The following is a 19,928-nucleotide window of genomic DNA, read 5'->3' as shown; positions in this document are numbered from 1 at the left end:
CACAGCCTCACCCCCCTCCCTATCTCTATAACCTCCTCCAGCCCCATGGCCCTCTGATATACCTGCACTCCTCTAACTCTGGCCTCTTGTGCATCCCCAATTATATTTACTCCACCATTGGTGGCTGCGTCTTCAGTTGCTTTAGGCTCCAAGCTCAGGAACTCCCTCCCCACACCTCTCTGTCTCTCGAGCTCTCTTTCCTCCTTTAAGACACTCCTTAAAACCCACCTCTTTGACCAAGCTTTTGGTCAATTGAGCTAAGAACGCCTTATGTGGCTCAGTGTCAAATTCTACACAAAACCACTCCTGACAAGCACCTGCAAAGGTTTCTGAGGTTAAAGGTGCTAGATAAATATTACAAGTATTGTTGTTTCTGTATTCAAAATCACAACAGCTCACTGTGTAAAAAAAATGTGCTTATCGCATTGATTTCCCACTTGGGTGTCTTAACTGGTGGTGGAACAGGGCAGTAAATTCCACCCAATATTTGAAAAAAATTCCAAACCTGCTGAGCATTTCCAGCCTTTTCTGTTTTTACCCACTGGTGTTGTTTCTGTGTCATTTTCCTCAGACATTCAACCTGTGTCATCTGATTACCAACATCCATCTGGTTACTGACCCTCCATCTGATTTCCGACCCTCCATCTGGTTATTGACCTGGTTACCAACCATCCATTGGGTTACTGACCCTCCATCTGGCTACCGAGCCTCCACCTGGTTGCTGAACTTCCACCCGGTTACCGACTCCATCTGATTACCGACCCTCCATCTGGTTACTGCCCCTCCAACAAGTAACTGACCCTCCACTTGGTTATCAACCCTCCACCTGATTACCGGCCCTCCATCTGATTACCAACCCTCCATCTGGTTACTGGCCCCCTACCAAGTTACCGGCCCTCCACCTGGTTATCAGCTCTCCATCCGGTTACCAACCCTCTACCTGGCTACCGACCCTCCATCTCGTTACCGGCTCACCATCTGGTTAGTGACCCTCTACCTGGTTACCGACCTTCCATCGAGTTACTGATCCTCTACCTGGTTACTGGCTCTCCATCTGGTTACCGACCTTCCATCTGGTTACTGACCCTCCACCTGGTTACCAACACTCTATCTGATTACCGACCCTCCATCTGGTTACTGACCCTCCACCTGGTTACCAATACTCCACATGGTTACCGAACATCCATCTGATCACCGACCTTCCATCTGGTTGCCGACCCTACATCTGGTTAGTGATCCTCCACTGGGTTACCGATCCTCCACCTGGTTACTGACCCTCCATCCAGTTATTGACCCTCCACCTGGTTACCGGCCTTCCATCTGGTTACTAACCCTCCATTGGATTACCGAACCTCCATCTGATTACTGATCTCCATCGGGTTATCGACCCTCCACCTGGTTACTGACCCTCCACCCGGTCACTGACCCTCCACCTGGTTACCAATACTCCACATGGTTACCGAACATCCATCTGATCACCGACCTTCCATCTGGTTGCCGACCCTACATCTGGTTAGTGATCCTCCACTGGGTTACCGATCCTCCACCTGGTTACTGACCCTCCATCCAGTTATTGACCCTCCACCTGGTTACCGGCCTTCCATCTGGTTACTAACCCTCCATTGGATTACTGAACCTCCATCTGATTACTGATCTCCATCGGGTTATCGACCCTCCACCTGGTTACTGACCCTCCACCCGGTTACTGACCCTCCACCTGGTTACCGGCTCCCCATCTGGTTAGTAACCCTCCACTCGGATACCGACACTCCATCTGATTACCAACCCTCCATCTTGTTACTGACCCTGCACCTAGTTACCGACCTCCATCTGGTTACCGACCTCCACCTTTTTACTGACCCTCCACCCGGTTATTGAATCTACATCTGATTACTGACCCTCCATCCAGCTACTGACCCTACAAGTAATTACTGACCCTCCATCTGGTTACTGACCCTCCAGCTAGTTAGCCACCCTCCATCGGGTTGCTGACCATCCACTTGGTTAGTGACCCTTCACCTGGTTACCGACCCTCTATCATTTTACTGACCCTCCATCTGCTTACTGACCCTCCACCTGGTTACTTACCCTCCATCTGCTTACTGACCCTCCATCTGCTTACTGACCTTCCACCTGGTTACTGATCCTCCACCTGGTTACTGACCCTCCAACTGGTTACTGACGCTCCATCTGCTTACTGACCCTCCACCTGGTTACTGACCCTCCATCTGCTTACTGACACTCCACCTGCTTACTGACCCTCCCCCTGGTTACTGACCCTCCCCCTGGTTTCTGACCCTCCACCTGGTTACTGACCCTCCACCTGATTACTGACCCTCCACCTGGTTACCGACCCTCCATCTGCTTACTGACCCTCCACCTGCTTACTGACCCTCCCCCTGGTTACTGACCCTCCCCCTGGTTTCTGACCCTCCATCTGGTTACTGACCCTCCATCTGCTTACTGATCCTCCACCTGGTTATTGACTCTCCACCTGGTTACTGATTCTGCACCTGGTTACTGACTCTCCACCTGGTTACTGACCCTCCACCTGGTTACTGACCCTCCACCTGGTTTCTGACTCTCCACCTGGTTACTGAATCTCCACCTGGTTACTGACCCTCTATCTACTTACTGACCCTCCACCTGGTTATTGACTCTCCACCTGGTTTCTGACTCTCCATCTGGTTACTGAATCTCCACCTGGTTACTGACCCTCTATCTACTTACTGACCCTCCACCTGGTTATTGACTCTCCACCTGGTTACTGACCCTCCACCTGGTTACTGACCCTCCACCTTGTTACTGACTCTCCACCCGGTTACTGACCCTCCACCTGGTTACTGACTCTCCACCTGGTTACTGACCCTCCACCTGGTTACCGACCCTCCTTCTGCTTACTGACCCTCCACCTGGTTACTGAATCTCCACCTGGTTACTGACCCTCCATCTACTTACTAACCCTCCACCTGGTTATTGACTCTCCACCTGGTTACTGACTCTCCACCTGGTTACTGACTCTCCACATGGTTACTCACTCTCCATCTGCTTACTGACCCTCCACTTGGTTACTGACTCTCCACCTGGTTACTGACTCTCCACCTGGTTACTGACCCTCCATCTGGTTACTGACCCTCCATCTGCTTACTGACCCTCCACCTGGTTACTGACCCTCCACCTTGTTACTGACTCTCCACCCGGTTACTGACCCTCCACCTGGTTACTGACTCTCCACCTGGTTACTGACCCTCCACCTGGTTACTGACCCTCCTTCTGCTTACTGACCCTCCACCTGGTTACTGACTGTCCACCTGGTTACTGTCCCTCCACCTGGTTACTGACCCTCTACCTGGTTACTGACCCTCCATCTGATTACTGACCCTCCACCTGGTTACTGACTCTCCACCTGGTTACTGACCCTCCATCTGCTTACTGGACCTCCATCTGGTTACTGACTCTCCACATGGTTACTGACCCTCCACCTGGTTACTGACTCTCCATCTGCTTACTGACCCTCCACCTGGTTACTGACTCTCCACCTGGTTACTGACCCTCCACCTGGTTACTGACTCTCCACCTGGTTACTGACCCTACATCTGATTACTGACCCTCCACCTGGTTGCTGACCCTCCACCTGGTTACTGACCCTCCATCTGATTACTGACTCTCCACCTGGTTGCTGACCCTCCACCTGGTTACTGACCCTCCACCTGGTTACTGACCCTCCTTCTGCTTACTGACCCTCCATCTGCTTACTGACTCTCCACCTGGTTACTGACCCTCCATCTGCTTACTGACCCTCCACCTGGTTACTGACCCTCCTTCTGCTTACTGACCCTCCTACTGCTTACTGACCCTCCATCTGCTTACTGACTCTCCACCTGGTTACCGATCCTCCAACTGGTTACCAACCCCCAACCTGGTTACTGACCTCCCACCTGGTTACCGACCCTCCTGCCACTTCAGAAATTGTTTCTTTACTTATTCTATGATTTCAAACCTCTCTTTCAAATCTCCTCCCAACCTTCTCTTCTCCCAGGAGATCAGCCCCAGTTTCTCCAATCTATCTCCTTCACTGAAGTCCCTCATCCCTGGAACCATCCTCATGAATCTTTTTTGCATTCTCTCCAATGTCTTCACATCCTTCCTAAACTGCACTGCCCAGGACTGGACACAACACTCCAGCTGAGGACGTATCGCTGTTTTATAAATCATTATCATAAATTTCTTGTTTTTGCACACTCTGCCTCTTCTTATCAAGTTCAGGATCCCATCTGCCTTTTATTTAACCTTCTCAACTTGTCCCATTACATTCACTGTTTATTGCTGTGGGATTCTGTCCATTTAAAGGGGATGGGAATTTTTATTTGTTATGAAGCTTCTAAGCCTTTATGATTCTGACAAAGTTCTAATTATATGTTCTTTTGCTTCCACAGTGTGTTTACCCCCAGATCCAGTCACAAGTCCTACAGCAGCCTCACTGGGAAAGTCTCTCAATGCATCACAGCTCATCTCTTGGCCAGCACTGTGCCTCTGTGTCCCAAACACAGGGCCAGTCATTGCTTGTCTGAGCTTAGCAGCTGTTTTAAATATTGTCAAAGGTCTGGCCTGTTACTGCAGCATCTGGGTGAGGTTATTCTCAATGATGACACCTTGTATTGCAGTGCTGGGAGAGTAAGAGATGTTAATAAATAGCTGGTGTATGATTTCCACTAATAAACAACTAGACCTGCAGAATACAGTCCCTAAAAACCCTGTAAACATCCCAGAACAAATCCCAGATCCTACAAAATCAAAATGGAGTTTGACTTCTTTAAACACCCTAAACCAATGCGCTTAAATTTAAGGGTATTGGACTGAGCTACCCTTCCAGACAAATGGCCCACCTGGTCAAACTCCCCCCACCCCCTGTCAAAGTGGCCCCCTCCATCAAACTGCACTCCCCCCACCCCCGCTCCGCCAATAGAGGTTTCAGGTTTTAGTTTTGAGGGTTTTTGGATTTGACTGTTTGGTGTTTAAGGTGTGGGTCTATCCTCCCAGTCTGATGAAGCTATTCATGGTTGAGAAAGTCTCCGGTGTGCTGGTTAAGCTCCCTCCCTCTGCTTATTGCTGCGTTGTTTCCCCAGCCCAAGCCACCGCGCTCTCCTTTGTCGGGCAGAGTTAAGCGAGGCCCCTCAGGCTACACATGGGAGTTTGGTCAGCCTATACTTTAACAGGGCTCCCCAGTCTGTGACCGTGTTGTAGGGTGGCCAGGTTGTACTGTCAATGATAGAGTTGAGCTGCAGACACTTTAAGTTGAAACTTTAAGTTCATTTACAATATACTGAGCAGCAACTACACGTGTGCTTTCAACTGCAATTCTATCTCTATGCTGACTGTGGAGGTAGCCCGCGCTACTATCCTATTGGTTGCTACAGATTATGTGATCTTGCCTAATAAGTATTATTCTTAAAGGTACATTACACACTAAATAAAACCATAATTACTACATTTGTCCCCCTTTAACTCGGCTCTACATATTATATTTACAAGTACATATTTTTCAGGACAACATAATATTTACACTGGGTAAGGAATTTACAAGTTCAGTCTTTCAGGTGGTTCCCTGGTACGTGCGGAATGTCGCAGCTCCATAACTTCAGATTCTTTGTCAGGAACCTCCTTTTCCGGAGTTGCCTGAACATCAGGTGCTTCGGTGGGCACTTGCAGTTCTGTATCCTCAACTCTTACAGGAACATCAGACATGTCAGTCCTGGGTTGAGTATCCTCAACAGGAAAGGCAGACCTGGTCATGATCACTGGCGGAACCATATCTCGATGATTTGTCTCTCTCTTCCTTAAATAGTCCACATGTTTACGGATGATCCAGCCTTCCACCGCCACATGGTAAGATAGAGGCCCAGTCACCACACTTATTTCACCCGGTAACCACTTTGGTCCTTCCCCAAAGTTTTTCACGTATACCGGCGCTTCCACTGTAAATTTCCTCTTGCAACTATGCCAGTTGTGTCTAGTTTTCTGACTTTCCTGATTCCTTCCCGCCTTCCCCTCTAAATGTGACATTTTTAAGCTCAATCTTGTCCTCAAACGTTTTTTCAACAATAACTCTGCAGGTGTGACACCTGTTGTTGTGTGAGAGGTGGTCCTGTAATGGAAAAGAAAATGTGCTGGAAAAACAGATAATGCTGGAAAAACTCAGCAGGTCTGACAGCATCTGTGGAGAGAAAGAAAAACAAAGTTGACATTTCGAGTCCATATGACCCTTCTTCAGAGCTAAAGAGAAGTGGAAATGTGATGAAATTTATACTGTTAAATGTTGGGGTGGGGCTAGTGGAGCTGCTTAGAAGGCCAGTGATGGGTGGGGACAAAGGAGAGATTGACAAAGATGTCATGAACTAAAGGACAAAGGGAGTGTTAATGATAGTGGTTAAGGGCTAAAAAAAGGTGCTGAAAGTAGCATTTAGGTAAGAAAGCAGAATGTGATAATAGCAGAACCAGGCAGTGATGGGGAAAGGATAGAAAATGGGATACCACCCCCTCCCCCACCCCCACCCCATCCCCACTAGGGCCATCTGTCACTTGTTCATGTTGTTCTTTCCAGAGTGCTCACCCTTGTTCTGCTATTATCACATTCTGCTTTCTTACCTTTACGCCACTATCAGCACCTTTTTTCAGCCCTGACCACTATCATTAACACTCCCTTTGTCCTTTAGTTCATGCCATCTTTGTCAATCCCTCCTTTGTCCCCACCTATCACTGGCCTTCTATCCAGTTCCACTTGCCCCACCCCTACCTTTAACAGTATAAATTTCATCACATTTCCACTTCTCTTTAGCTCTGAAGAAGAGTCATATGGACTCGAAACGTTAACTCTGTCTTTCTCTCCACAGATGCTGTCAGACCTGCTGAGTTTTTCCAGCATTTTCTGTTTTTGTTTCAGATTTCCAGCATCCGCAGTACTTTGCTTTTATTTAAGAAATCATGCTAGCTTGGTTGCCAAGTAGTCATCAGTTAGCTTTTTCATGCCTGCCTTGAACGTTTGAACTGCCCTCTCAGCCAGTCTGTTTCTGGAAGGGTGGTACAGTGCAGTCTTCACATGAATGATACCGTTGAGGCTGATAAACTGTTGAAAACTCAGCACTCATAAATTCCGTGCCATTGTCTGAAACAACTACTTCTCGTAGGCCATGAATGGCAAAACTCTGACGTAGTTTTTCGATTGTAGTGCCCGACATTGGTGACTTCACCTCATATATGTCTAACCATTTTGAATGGGCATCGACGATGAGCAGAAACATTGTTCCCAGAAAAGGTCCAATGTAGTCAATGTCTAACCGCACCCAGGGTCTACCTGGCCACTCCCATGGGTGTAATGGAGCTGTCACTGGCAACTTTTGCAGTTGCTGACATTGCGCACACAGTGCTTTACCAAACTCTATTTCGCCATCCATCCCTGGCTGCCATAGAAAGCTGCGTGCTATGGTCTTTATTCGGGAAATTTCTGGATGGGCACTGTGTAGTTCAACTAAAAGTGGCTCCCTTCCCTTTGGAGGAACTATCACTCATGCACCCCACAATAGGATGCCATCCTGACTGGTTATTTCATGTCTTCTGTTGAAGTACGGTTTCATTTAATCAGATATGGGATCCTGGGACCAACCATGTAGCATTTATTCTCGTGCCTGAGATAGGACTGGGTTCTGACTTGTCCAGTCTCTGATCTGTCAAGTGCATACTGGCGAGGAATCTAAGAAATTTAACAGTAAAACAAGTTCCTGTGGAAGTGGAACATGCTCATCATTTTCTTGCAAAGGCAAACGACTAAGGACATCGGTGTTTGCGATTTGATTGCCAGGCCTATGTACGAAAGTGTATTCGTATGCTGCCAGAATTAAGGCCCACCATTGTATTCTTGTTGAGGCTATGGGTGGTATAGCTTTTTCCTCACTAAACAAACCTAACAGTTTGTGGTCTGAAATGATTGTGAAATGGCGGCTGTGTACGTACTGGTGAAATTTCTTGACACCAAAGATGATGGACAGGTGTTTTTCTATCTGTGAGTTTCCCTTTTCCGCTGTGGTAAGCGTACTTGATACATAACCTATTGGCTGTTCTGTGCCATTGTCCATCCGATGAGATAGCACTGCTCCCACTCCGTAGGGAGATGCATCACATGTCAGCACCAATTCTTTCACCTGGCCATAATGCACTGATAGATTGGACGAGTGCAACAATTGTTTACTGTTCTGAAAGCTTCTTTCTGGGGTGCCTCCCACAACATTGGTTCTGTTTGAGCAGAGAGTGCCCATAATAGTTGCTCATTCCTGGGAATGATTTGAACTCTGAAGCACAGGTGCCTCTCTTATGGCTGTCACTTTCTCCTCAACCGAGTGGCAGCCCTGTGAATCTACCCGGTGATCCAAATCGATTAACTCCCTCGCTTGAAACATGCACTTTTCTTTATTCTAGCACAGACTTTAATCTCAGCCTTCTTTATGACTTCACTGTTGGCCAGACTTCTCTCAGATACAAGCTCAACTTGTCTGAGCTCAGTGGCTGAGTTTCCCAAAATTTCACTATCTGTCTGCTTCTTGAAAAAATCTGCGACTTTTGCTTCCACAGCCTCTTTGGCTTCATTTAGCTGATTCTTCAGCTCTTCCATCTCTTTTTTGTATTTGTTTGCTGCCTCCTGGAAAATTGAACATTGTTGTGTCTTCTCTGCCAACTCATTCTTCAGTTTGTTCAGAGAGGTGCTGAATTCTTTCTGTTTCTCTTTGTACTTTTCCAGAGGTACAAACTTTGACCTGAGGGAGTCTTGTCATGTGTGAGGGCCTTTCAACAGGTTTTCTTTCTCCCTGTGAAGAATGCTCACCTTGTCTTGAAGTCTGTCATCAAGCAGGGTCTTTTTGAGTTTCTTCTGCTCTTCTTCCAGGGTTTGGTTTAAAGCAGCCTGCATTTCTTCAGGCTGTTGAGTTCTTACACACTCCTTTTTCAGAACAGGAACTCTTCCAGCTTCCTTTTGGAATCTCAGTGGCCAATCAAGGTTGATTTCCCTTAGCCAATTTCACCCTAAAAGGCTTGGTCCTCTACCTCTCAACACCAACACTGGTAGCTTTGCCGATTGGCTTCCATAATGGACAGTTGGGGGAGGCAGTGGTGTAGTGGTATTGTCACTGGACTAGTAATCCAGAGACCCAGGGTAATTCTCTGGGGACCCAGGTTCAGATCCTGCCATGGCAGATGGTAGAATTTGAATTCAATAAAAATCTGGAATGAAAACAATGAAACCATTATCGATTGTCATAAAACCCCATCTGGTTCACTAATGCCCTTTAGGGAAGGAAATGTGCCGTCCTTATCTGGCCTGGCCTACACGTGACTCCAGGCCCACAGCAATGTGGTTGACTCTTAAATGTCCTCTGAACAAAGGCAATAAATGCTGGCCTAGCCAGCGAAGCCCACATCCCATGAATGAATTAAAAACAAGTTCAGCTGCTTACACCTTTTACTTGAATGTTTACGTATATGTTTTTAGCCTGGCAGCTGTTTCTTCTAAACTTAATTGATGTTCCCCATTATTCAAATATCTGGAGGTATGTTCCCCAGTTAATATGATGGAAGAACCTGTGTCCATTTCCATTCTAACAGGTTTGCCATTAACTTTCTCTGTGACAAATATTGTCCTGTCTTTCCAACTTTGAGATTAAATAACGAGTAAATGTCTGAATTTGTTGTTTCAATCTTTCCTACATTGTAGATTTCATTGGGCTTCTTCTTTTGTTTACAAGCCTGCTTGAATCTTTCCTTGGACTACCTCATCATATGTCTATTTCTGTGACAATTGTAGCATTTGATATTTTTAAACTGTCAATCACTAAAGTAGAGGTTTCTGCTTCTATTAAAATTACTCTTCGATTCCGGTGCTAAGTTATTTTTCTTTATTCCTTAGCTGGCGGGGGCTGTTTCCTCGGCAGAGTCTCATATTTTGCTTTTTTGCACCCTTTTCGGCTAAGGTTTCCTGCCCGATGTGGAGGACAGCGCCATTTTGCGTACCCTGTATTGCTTTTGAATCTATTTCTGTGCCTTCCATGGCCAGCACTATTTCCAGCGTCTTCTTGAAATCCAGATTCATTTCAGACAATAATCTTATCTGAATAGAGTCCTCATTCACACCGCACACTAAACAATCTCTGAGCATGTTGTTCAGAGTTGTACCGAACTCACAATATTCTGTTAGCTGCTTCAAATTTGCCACGTAGCATGCACTTGTCTCGCCCGGGGCTCTATTTCGCGAATTAAGCCTGAACCTCTGCATCGTGACTGAGGGCTTGGTTTGAAAGTGACCCTTCATGAGGTCCACCAATTAATTAAAATTTTTCAAGTCTGGAGCACTGGGTGCCATCAAACCTCAAATCAAGCCGTAGGTTTTGCTCCCACAAGTACTCAAGAGGATCGCTCGCCTCTTCTCTTCCCCTGTAATCTCGTTCACTTGAAAAAAGAACGTGAGGCATTCTATGTATTGAGACCAATCGGCTGTGGTTCAAAAGGATCAATTCTCCCAAATTGTGGCATTTTGAGAGAGGATAATTTCTTCAATTCTAATGGAGCTTGCTACTTACAATCACTGGGCTAGGTACAGTGCCGAATTCTTTCTAACTTAATTTCTTCTGTTCAATCCTGTATAATCCTCATTGCCAGATTGTTGTAGAGTGGCCGAGTTGTGCTATTAATGATAGAGTTGATCTGCAGACACTTCTTGGGTGGAAACAATAAGTTTATTTACAATATACTCAGCAGCAACTACACATGTGCTTTCAACTCCAACTCTATCTCTACACTGACTGTTGAGGTAGCCTGCGCTACTCTCCTATTGGTTACTACAGATCACATGATCTTCCTTAACACGTATTATTCTTAAAGATACATTAAACGCTAAATAAAACCGGAATTAATGCAGGCAGTCGTGTGTTCTGCCACGTGGATGCCACTGGTGTCTGAGTGTCTGCGGTCCCAGTGGAATGAGCTCCTCATTGTCCCACTCCTCGAACATGACAACATCACATGTCCTTACCCATCCTCAGCAAGTGCCCATGGACTTTCACATACCCAGGGCTCGATTGAATGTGTATGATGAAGGGGTGATGGGAGATGCCAGGGAGCAGCACAGACCAGTTCCTGCAAGCCAAAACCACCCTGTTCATCAACAGAGGATTACTGGGGGAAGGGCAGAGGTTCAGCCAATCAGCTCCTGCATCCTGGGCAATCTCAGGCCACTCCGAGGCCAGAATTTTTCCGTCGGCGAGTTGGGGGCGGGGCCCGCTCACCGACGGGAAAATGACACGGGATGACGTTGGGCGGAGCCCCCGGCATCATCCCGCCCCATTTAACTATTCTGGAAGGCGGGCGGACAGCGAAATCAGCTGCGGGCCCGTCGATTTGTCAATGGCCAATTGAGGCTATTGACAGGATAATTAACCCAATTAAAGGACCTGCCCGTCCAACCTTAAGGCTGGCGGGCAGGCCAGGAGCCCCAGCGGGCTTCTGATAATACATGAAACCTCATCCACTGGCAGGATGAGGTTTCATTTCCGTTTTTAAAAAACTTTAATAAACTTTATATGATATTTATTAACATGTCCCATCTCGTGTGACATTGTCACATGAGGGGGACATGTTAAAAAAAATTTATTTTTCTATTTTTGATGTTTATAAAGCTTTCACTGATCTCCCTGAGACAGGACTTGGTCTCAGGGAGCAGTTTGCTCTTTCGTGCGCATATGTGAAAGAGCGCACTTTGACAGATGGGAAATCCATCCCCCCCTGTACAGGAAGCACATAGTGCTTCCCGTCGGGCAGCCTGCTGGGTGGGCCTTAATTGGCCCACCCACTCCAAATGGCAGCGGGGCCCATTTCGGCGGCGGCGATTGGCTGCCCACCTGCCGCCGAGCCGATGGGGCCCGCTCGCCATCCGAGGGCAAAATTCTGCCCCAAAGGTTGGGGGTGGGAGGGGCTCCTCCCTATTACAAGATACATCCCAAAGAGAAACTGATGCAATCATGCCCAGAAAACAATGTAACCCATTGAGACAATCTGCTTAGCACAATAGGTGAAATGTTTATATACATTGCAACAAGGGACCTATCAACATCAATTAAAATCTTAATTCATGATAACCTCCTTTGAGATTCTCAGCCACCTCTGTGTATGAGGCTCTGACCATCTTCCAACCCAAGTGTCTGAAGTGCAAATCCCCCTAACTAGCATCGTCCTCCCTCCCTCCTCATAATACCAATCACTGCGTACAGAATGGTACACCCAGACAGACACTGCGTACAGAATGGTACACACAGACAGACACTGCGTACAGAATGGTACACACAGACAGACACTGCGTACAGAATGGTACACACAGACAGACACTGCATACAGAATGGTACACACAGACAGACACTGCATACAGAATGGTACACCCAGACAGACACTGCATACAGAATGGTACACACAGACAGACACTGCATACAGAATGGTACACCCAGACAGACACTGCGTACAGAATGGTACACACAGACAGACACTGCATACAGAATGGTACACCCAGACAGACACTGCGTACAGAATGGTACACACAGACAGATACTGCATACAGAATGGTACACCCAAACACTGCATACAGAATGGTACACATAGACAGACACTGCATACAGAATGGTACACCCAGACAGACACTGCGTACAGAATGGTACACACAGACAGACTCTGCGTACAGAATGGTACACCCAGACAGACACTGCATACAGAATGGTACACCCAGACAGACACTGCATACAGTATGGTACACACAGACAGACACTGCGTACAGAGTGGTACACACAGAGAGACACTGCATTCAGAATGGTACACCCAGACAGACACTGCGTACAGAATGGTACACACAGACAGACACTGCGTACAGAATGGTACAGACAGATAGACACTGCATACAGAATGGTACACACAGGCAGACACTGCGTACAGAATGGTACACACACACAGACACTGCATACAGAATGGTACACACAGGCAGACACTGCGTACAGAATGGTACACACAGACAGACACTGCGTACAGAGTGGTACACACAGAGAGACACTGCATTCAGAATGGTACACCCAGACAGACACTGCGTACAGAATGGTACGCACAGACAGACACTGCGTACAGACTGGTATACACAGAGAGACACTGTGTACAGACTGGTACGCACAGACAGACACTGCGTACAGACTGGTATACACAGAGAGACACTGTGTACAGACTGGTATGCACAGACAGACAATGCGTACAGACTGGTATACACAGCGAGACACTGTGTACAGACTGGTACACACTGACAGACACTGCGTACATATTGGTATACACAGACAGACATTGTGTACAGACTAAAAGCAAAATACTGCGGATGCTGGAAATCCAAAACAAAAACAAAAATACATGGAAAAACTCAGCAGGTCTGGCAACATCTGTGGAGAGGAACACAGTTAACGTTTCGAATCCGCATGACTCTTCAACAGAACTAAGGAAAAATAGAAAAGGGGTGAAATATAAGCTGGTTTAAGGGGCCGGGTGGTGGGACAAGAAGAGCTGGATAGAGGGCCAGTGATATGTGGAGATAACCAAAAGATGCCACAGACAAAAGGGCAAAGAGGTGTTGAAAGTGGTGATATTATCTAAAGGAATGTGCTAATTAAGGGTAGAAAGCAGGAAGAGCAAGGTACAGATAGACCTAGTGGGGGTGGGGTGGGGTGAAGGAATCGAAAAAGGCTAAAAGGTAGAGATAAAACAATGGATGGAAATACATTTAAAAATAATGGAAATAGGGGGGAAAAGAAAAATCTATATAAATTATTGGAAAAAACAAAGAGGAGGGGGAAAATCAGAAAGGGGGTGGGGATGGAGGAGAGAGTTCATGATCTAAAATTGCTGAACTTAATATTCAGTCCGGAAGGCTGTAAAGTGCCTAGTCGGAAGATGAGGTGCTGTTCCTCCAGTTTGCATTGAGCTTCACTGGAACAATGCAGCAAGCCAAGGACGTACATGTGGGCATGAGAGCAGGGTGGAGTGTTAAAATGGCAAGCGACAGGGAGGTCTGGGTAATGCTTGCGGACAGACCGAAGGTATTCTGCAAAGCGGTCACCCAGTCTGCGTTTGCATCCTCCGCCATTTCCGCCAACTCCAGCATGATGCCACCCGCAAATACATCTTCGCTTCACCCCCCCTGGTGGCATTCCGTAGGGATCGTTCCCTCCGTGACACCCTGGCCCACTCCTCCATCACCCCCTACACCTCAACCCCCTCCCAGGGCACCTCCCGATGCAACCGCAGAAGATGCAACACCTGCCCCTTCACTTCCCCTCTCCTCACTGTCCGAGGGCCCAAACACTCCTTTCAAGTGAAGCAGCATTTCACTTGCACTTCCCTCAATTTAGTCTACTGCATTCATTGCTCCCAATCCGGTTTCCTCTACATTGGAGAGACCAAACGCAGACTGGATGACCACTTTGCAGAACACCTTCGGTCTGTCTGCAAGCATTACCCAGACCTCCCTGTTGCTTGCCATTTCAACACTCCACCCTGCTCTCATGCCCACATGTCCGTCCTTGGCTTGCTGTATTGTTCCAGTGAAGCTCAACGCAAACTGGAGGAACAGCACCTCATCTTCCGACTAGGCACTTTACAGCCTTCCGGACTGAACATTGAGTTCAACAATTTTAGATCATGAACTCTCTCCTCCATCCGCACCCCATTTCCGATTTTCCCCCTCCTTTTTGTTTTTTCCAATAATTTATATAGATTTTTCTTTTCCCCCCTATTTCCATTATTTTTAAATGTATTTCCATCCATTGTTTTATCTCTACCTTTCAGCCTTTTTCGATTCCTTCACCCCACCCCACCCCCATTAGGGCTATCTGTACCTTGCTTGTCCTGCTTTCTACCCTTAATTAGCACATTCCTTTAGATAATATCACCACCTTCAACACCTCTTTGTCCTTTTGTCTGTGACATCTTTTGGTTATCTCCACCTATCACTGGCCCTCTATCTAGCTCCACTTGTCCCACCCCTCCTTAAACCAGCTTATATTTCACCCCTTTTCTATTTTTCCTTAGTTCTGTTGAAGAGTCATGTGGACTCGAAACATTAACTGTGTTCCTCTCCACAGATGCTGCCAGACCTGCTGAGTTTTTCCACGTATTTTTGTTTTTACTGTGTACAGATTGGTGTGCACAGACAGACACTGCATACAGACTGGTACACATAGACAGACACTGTGCAGAAACTCGTACACACAGACAGACACTGTATACAGACTGGTACACACAGGTAGACACTGCGTACAGACTGGTACACATAGACAGACACTGCGTACAGACTGGCACACACAGGCAGACACTGTGTACAGACTGGCACACACAGGCAGACACTGTGTACAGACTGGTACACACAGACAGACACTGCATACCGACTGGTACACACAGACAGACACTATGCATAAACTGGTACACACAGACAGACACTGCATACAAACTGGTACACACAGACAGGCACTATGCATAGACTGGTACACACAGTCACTGCATACAAACTGGTACACACAGCCAGACACTGCGTACAGACTGGTATACACAGACACTGTATACAGACTGGTACACACAGGCAGACACTGTGTGCAGACTGGTACACACAGACAGAGACTGCATACAAACTGGTACACACAGACAGGCACTATGCATAAACTGGTACACACAGACAGACACTGCATACAAACTGGTACACACAGACAGGCACTGCATACAGATTGGTACACACAGACAGGCACTATGCATAGACTGGTACACACAGCCACTGCATACAAACTGGTACACACAGCCAGACACTGCGTACAGACTGGTATACACAGACAGACACTGTATACAGACTGGTACACACAGGCAGACACTGTGTGCAGACTGGTATACACAGACAGAGTCTGCATACAGACTGGTACACACAGACAGACACTGCGTACAGACTGGTATACACAGAGAGACACTGTGTGCAGACTGGTATACACAGACGGACATTGCATACAGACTGGTATGCACAGAGAGACACTGTATACAGGCTAGTACACACAGAGACACACTGTATACAGACTGGCACACACAGACAGAGACTGCATACAGACTGTTACACACAGAGAGACACTGTGTACAAACTGGTACACACAGACAGACATTGCGTACAGACTGGTATACACAGGCAGACACTGTATACAGACTGGTACACACAGGCAGACACTGTGTGCAGACTGGTACAGACAGAGACTGCATACAGACTGGTACACACAGACAGACACTGCGTACAGACTGGTATACACAGACAGACACTGCGTACAGACTGGTATACACAGAGAGACACTGTGTGCAGACTGGTACACACAGACAGACATTGCGTACAGACTGGTATACACAGAGAGACACTGTATACAGGCTGGTACACACAGAGACACACTGTATACAGACTGGTACACACAGACAGAGACTGCATACAGACTGGTACACACAGAGAGACACTGTGTACAAACTGGTACACACAGACAGACATTGCGTACAGACTGATATACACAGACAGACACTGTATACATACTGGTAGACACAGGCAGACACTGTGTGCAGACTGGTACACACAGACAGAGACTGCATACAGACTGGTACACACAGACAGACACTGTGTGCAGACTGGTACACACAGACAGACATTGCGTACAGACTGGTATACACAGAGAGACACTGTATACAGGCTGGTACACACAGAGACACACTGTATACAGACTGGTACACACAGACAGAGACTGCATACAGACTGGTACACACAGACAGACACTGTGTAAAGACTGATATACACAGACAGACAGACACTGTGTACAGGCTGGTACACACAGACTGACAGACACTGTGTACAGACTGGTATACACAGACAGACAGACACTGTGTACAGGCTGGTGCACACTGACAGACAGACACTGTGTACAGGCTGGTACACACAGACAGACAGACACTGTGTACAGACTGGTATACACAGACAGACAGACACTGTGTACAGGCTGGTACACACAGACAGACAGACACTGTGTACAGGCTGGTACACAAAGTGTGTGGGAGATCTAATAGGGAATTGAGGGGGATCAGTAAGGGGTTTGTGGGAGGTTGCTGTCTCTGCCCCACTCCTATAAGTGATGCTGCTCCATTAATGAATCTCAGTTGACTCTGGTTATGACAATACTCAGGATTCTTTACTCCTCCAACCACCACCCCTGCCGCACCCCCCACCAGATTCTGCTCCTCCAGCTGCAGTTGTGCCAGTGAGAAGGTGTAAAGCCCTGGGGCTGCAGTGTGTCCACGTTGGGCTCTGGTCATGGTCGGTGAGCAGTGTCTGACTTGTGGCAACCATTGTCTGATGAGGAAACTGGAGATGTCAGCTGTAGTCCAGTCTGTAGCCCTCTCTCTCACCTCTTAATCAGAAGCTTGTGGGCTCAAGATCCACAATCCTAAGGTTCGGGCTGACAACCTGGTGCAGTACTGAGGGAGGTCAGCACTGTTGGTGCTCTCAATTGAGCAGAAAAGAATCTCATGGCACTGTTTGAGGCAGAGAAGGAGAAATCTCCCCAATTTCCTGCTCAAACTTTATGTTTCAACCAACAATACAAAGAAAAACTGATTGGTCATTACCTAATTCTGGGATCTTGCTCTGCACAAATTGGTTGCTGTGACCATATTACAACAATAACTGCATTTCAAAAAATAATCTAGCTGTAGAGCACTTTGGGATGTCCTGAGGATATGGAAGCTGGTAAATAAATGCAAATCTCTGCGGGATTTCAAAGGGTCTTCAACACCTCACTCCTTTCAATGCAAATCTCCTTCTTTCAGGTATTCAGAAAAGTGAGGTATCCCGAACAGGAAACAACACAAGAAGCTGTGAATGTGGAGGAACAAATGGTGCAATCTCTGAGGGAACACATCCAAAGGTTTTCCGTGGAGAAACATCAGAGGAATTCTAGAGTCCGGACACGAACGGATAGCTCGTTACATTCTGTATATGGTTAGACGGGCATGGGTAGGGAGAGGGACTCACTCCCGCTTTCCTGACTCTCTGTCTGTACAATGGGTTCTCTGAGCACCACAGTCTATCTCCCTGCCTGGTCCATTAATTAAATCATAAAAGCACAGATCATAGTGACCCACAGGCCCGTGTTGAGGCTTCACATTGAGGCCAAATCCTGCCTGGTTCAGATCCCAGTCTCAATGAGCCATGACCTGACCTGTCACTGAGCTTCAGAATGGTCGTTCATGTTGATTCCTGCAGTGAAACGAGGCAGCAATTAACTTCAGACCCACATTGGCACACTGAGCATTCACTAGGGCAGCTGGTACAGGGCACCCCACTGGGCACAGAGCACCCAGCTGGCTGCTGATCCACTGTTACCCATTTAGTATGACCATCCAAGAGGAAGTTTGACCCTGTTATTGTTCCTATGAAGCTTCTCTTAAGGCTGTGCTGTTCAGCTGCTGTTGTGTTCCGTTTGGTCAGTTTAGCACTATCTTCAGGCAATCTGGTCACAGGGCTGAAAACCAGAGGCCACCGATTGGTCTCATTGGCATCAGAAGCAGAGAGGAGCTGAGAAGATGTTTCTGCCCAGTGAGTTGTTGTTACCTGGACAGTAGAATGAGAGTCAACAGTAACATTTAAAAGAGAACTGGATTAAAATTTGACAAAGTAAATTTTGCAGGTGCGTGAGGAAAGATTGGGGAGTTTGATGAATTGGATTCTTCCTTTAAAAGAGTCAGCAGGAGCACAATAGGCCAAATGGCCTCCAACTGCATGATATCATTCTACCATTCAGCCTCCTCACTGTACTGGATGGGAATGAAGGAGCTACGCAGGGAATTGTTGACCAGTGAATAGACTCAAGCTATAACAATGATCTTTGTATAAAGGATTGTGTCAAGTAATATAGAAGCAAAGAACCTTACAAAATTGTAGCAGGTTTTACAAAATAAACATTTCTCAAATCTCATTGTCAAGAGGGGGTGAATGGTGTCTGATTTAATTGGTGTAATGAGGAGTATAGTAAAAAGTACAATTCCCTATTTTACACTGTGCAGCATTATTTAAATAAACTGTTAGTGTAGAATCTTGGGCAGGGATTCTGATGGTACTCTGTGAGAGATCTCAATGGCACTTGTTAAATATATTAAAGAAACAAACATGCAATACGCTTTAAGTATCTATTGCAACATTAAAGATTATAAAAAGATGGAAAACAATCTCATGTCTAAGATAGAATTCAAAGGTTCAACCTCTCCAACGTTACAGCAAAATATCTTCGCGTATCCATCAAAATCTGAAGTAAATCACTACCTTAGATTCTCTGAGCAGCATCGCCATATGCATAGCAAGACACTTCCCCTCGACCTGAGTAGAAGGATCTAACTATGCATTTGGCCCTCTTACAGTGAGAAGTACTGATGAGGATTTCAACACTTGTGAATTTTCAATGGTGATGTTGCTATATTTACATTGTTTCTAACCTGACTAGCTCATCTTTTGCAAATGTGGGTATTACCTCTCTGCATAGATTCATCCCCTTCCTTATAAAGTTATATCATTCACTATTATTAGTTGATTATTTAATTGCTGCGAATTTTCTTATCACAAATTTGTGATCTTTTATCTTGTCAAAAATGTTTTTAATATCTTACCAATCATTTTAACTTTTGTTTATTTGTTAATTTATCTTGTTCATCTTGGTCTTAAAAAGCTTTTAAACTTTACAAAGAACGGTCAGTCCAGTTCTTTTTACAATCAGGTTATCCGAAGTAACTGTCCTCTTGTCAGGGTGATATGTAAT

The 19,928-nt window shown here is 46.4% G+C and overlaps 1 protein-coding gene across 1 annotated transcript in view; it reads left to right on the top strand.

Moving 5' to 3' along the window:
* The window catches only part of LOC144689206 (uncharacterized), a 52,802-nt gene extending 33,551 nt beyond the window's left edge, over positions 1–19,251 (top strand). Inside the window, exons 4-5 of the mRNA XM_078556317.1 lie at positions 4,437–4,627; positions 17,947–19,251. Coding sequence (XP_078412443.1) covers positions 4,437–4,627; positions 17,947–18,123 — 368 coding nt within the window. The 3' untranslated portion in view covers positions 18,124–19,251. The remainder of the gene's footprint in view (positions 1–4,436; positions 4,628–17,946) is intronic.
* Positions 19,252–19,928: the final 677 nt, after the last annotated feature.

Source organism: Cetorhinus maximus, chromosome 13 (assembly GCF_964194155.1).
Source record: "Cetorhinus maximus chromosome 13, sCetMax3.hap1.1, whole genome shotgun sequence".
Taxonomy (NCBI): Eukaryota; Metazoa; Chordata; class Chondrichthyes; order Lamniformes; family Cetorhinidae; genus Cetorhinus; species Cetorhinus maximus.
Note: the sequence above shows the minus strand (reverse complement) of the source record. Positions and strands in the feature narration are given on the sequence as shown.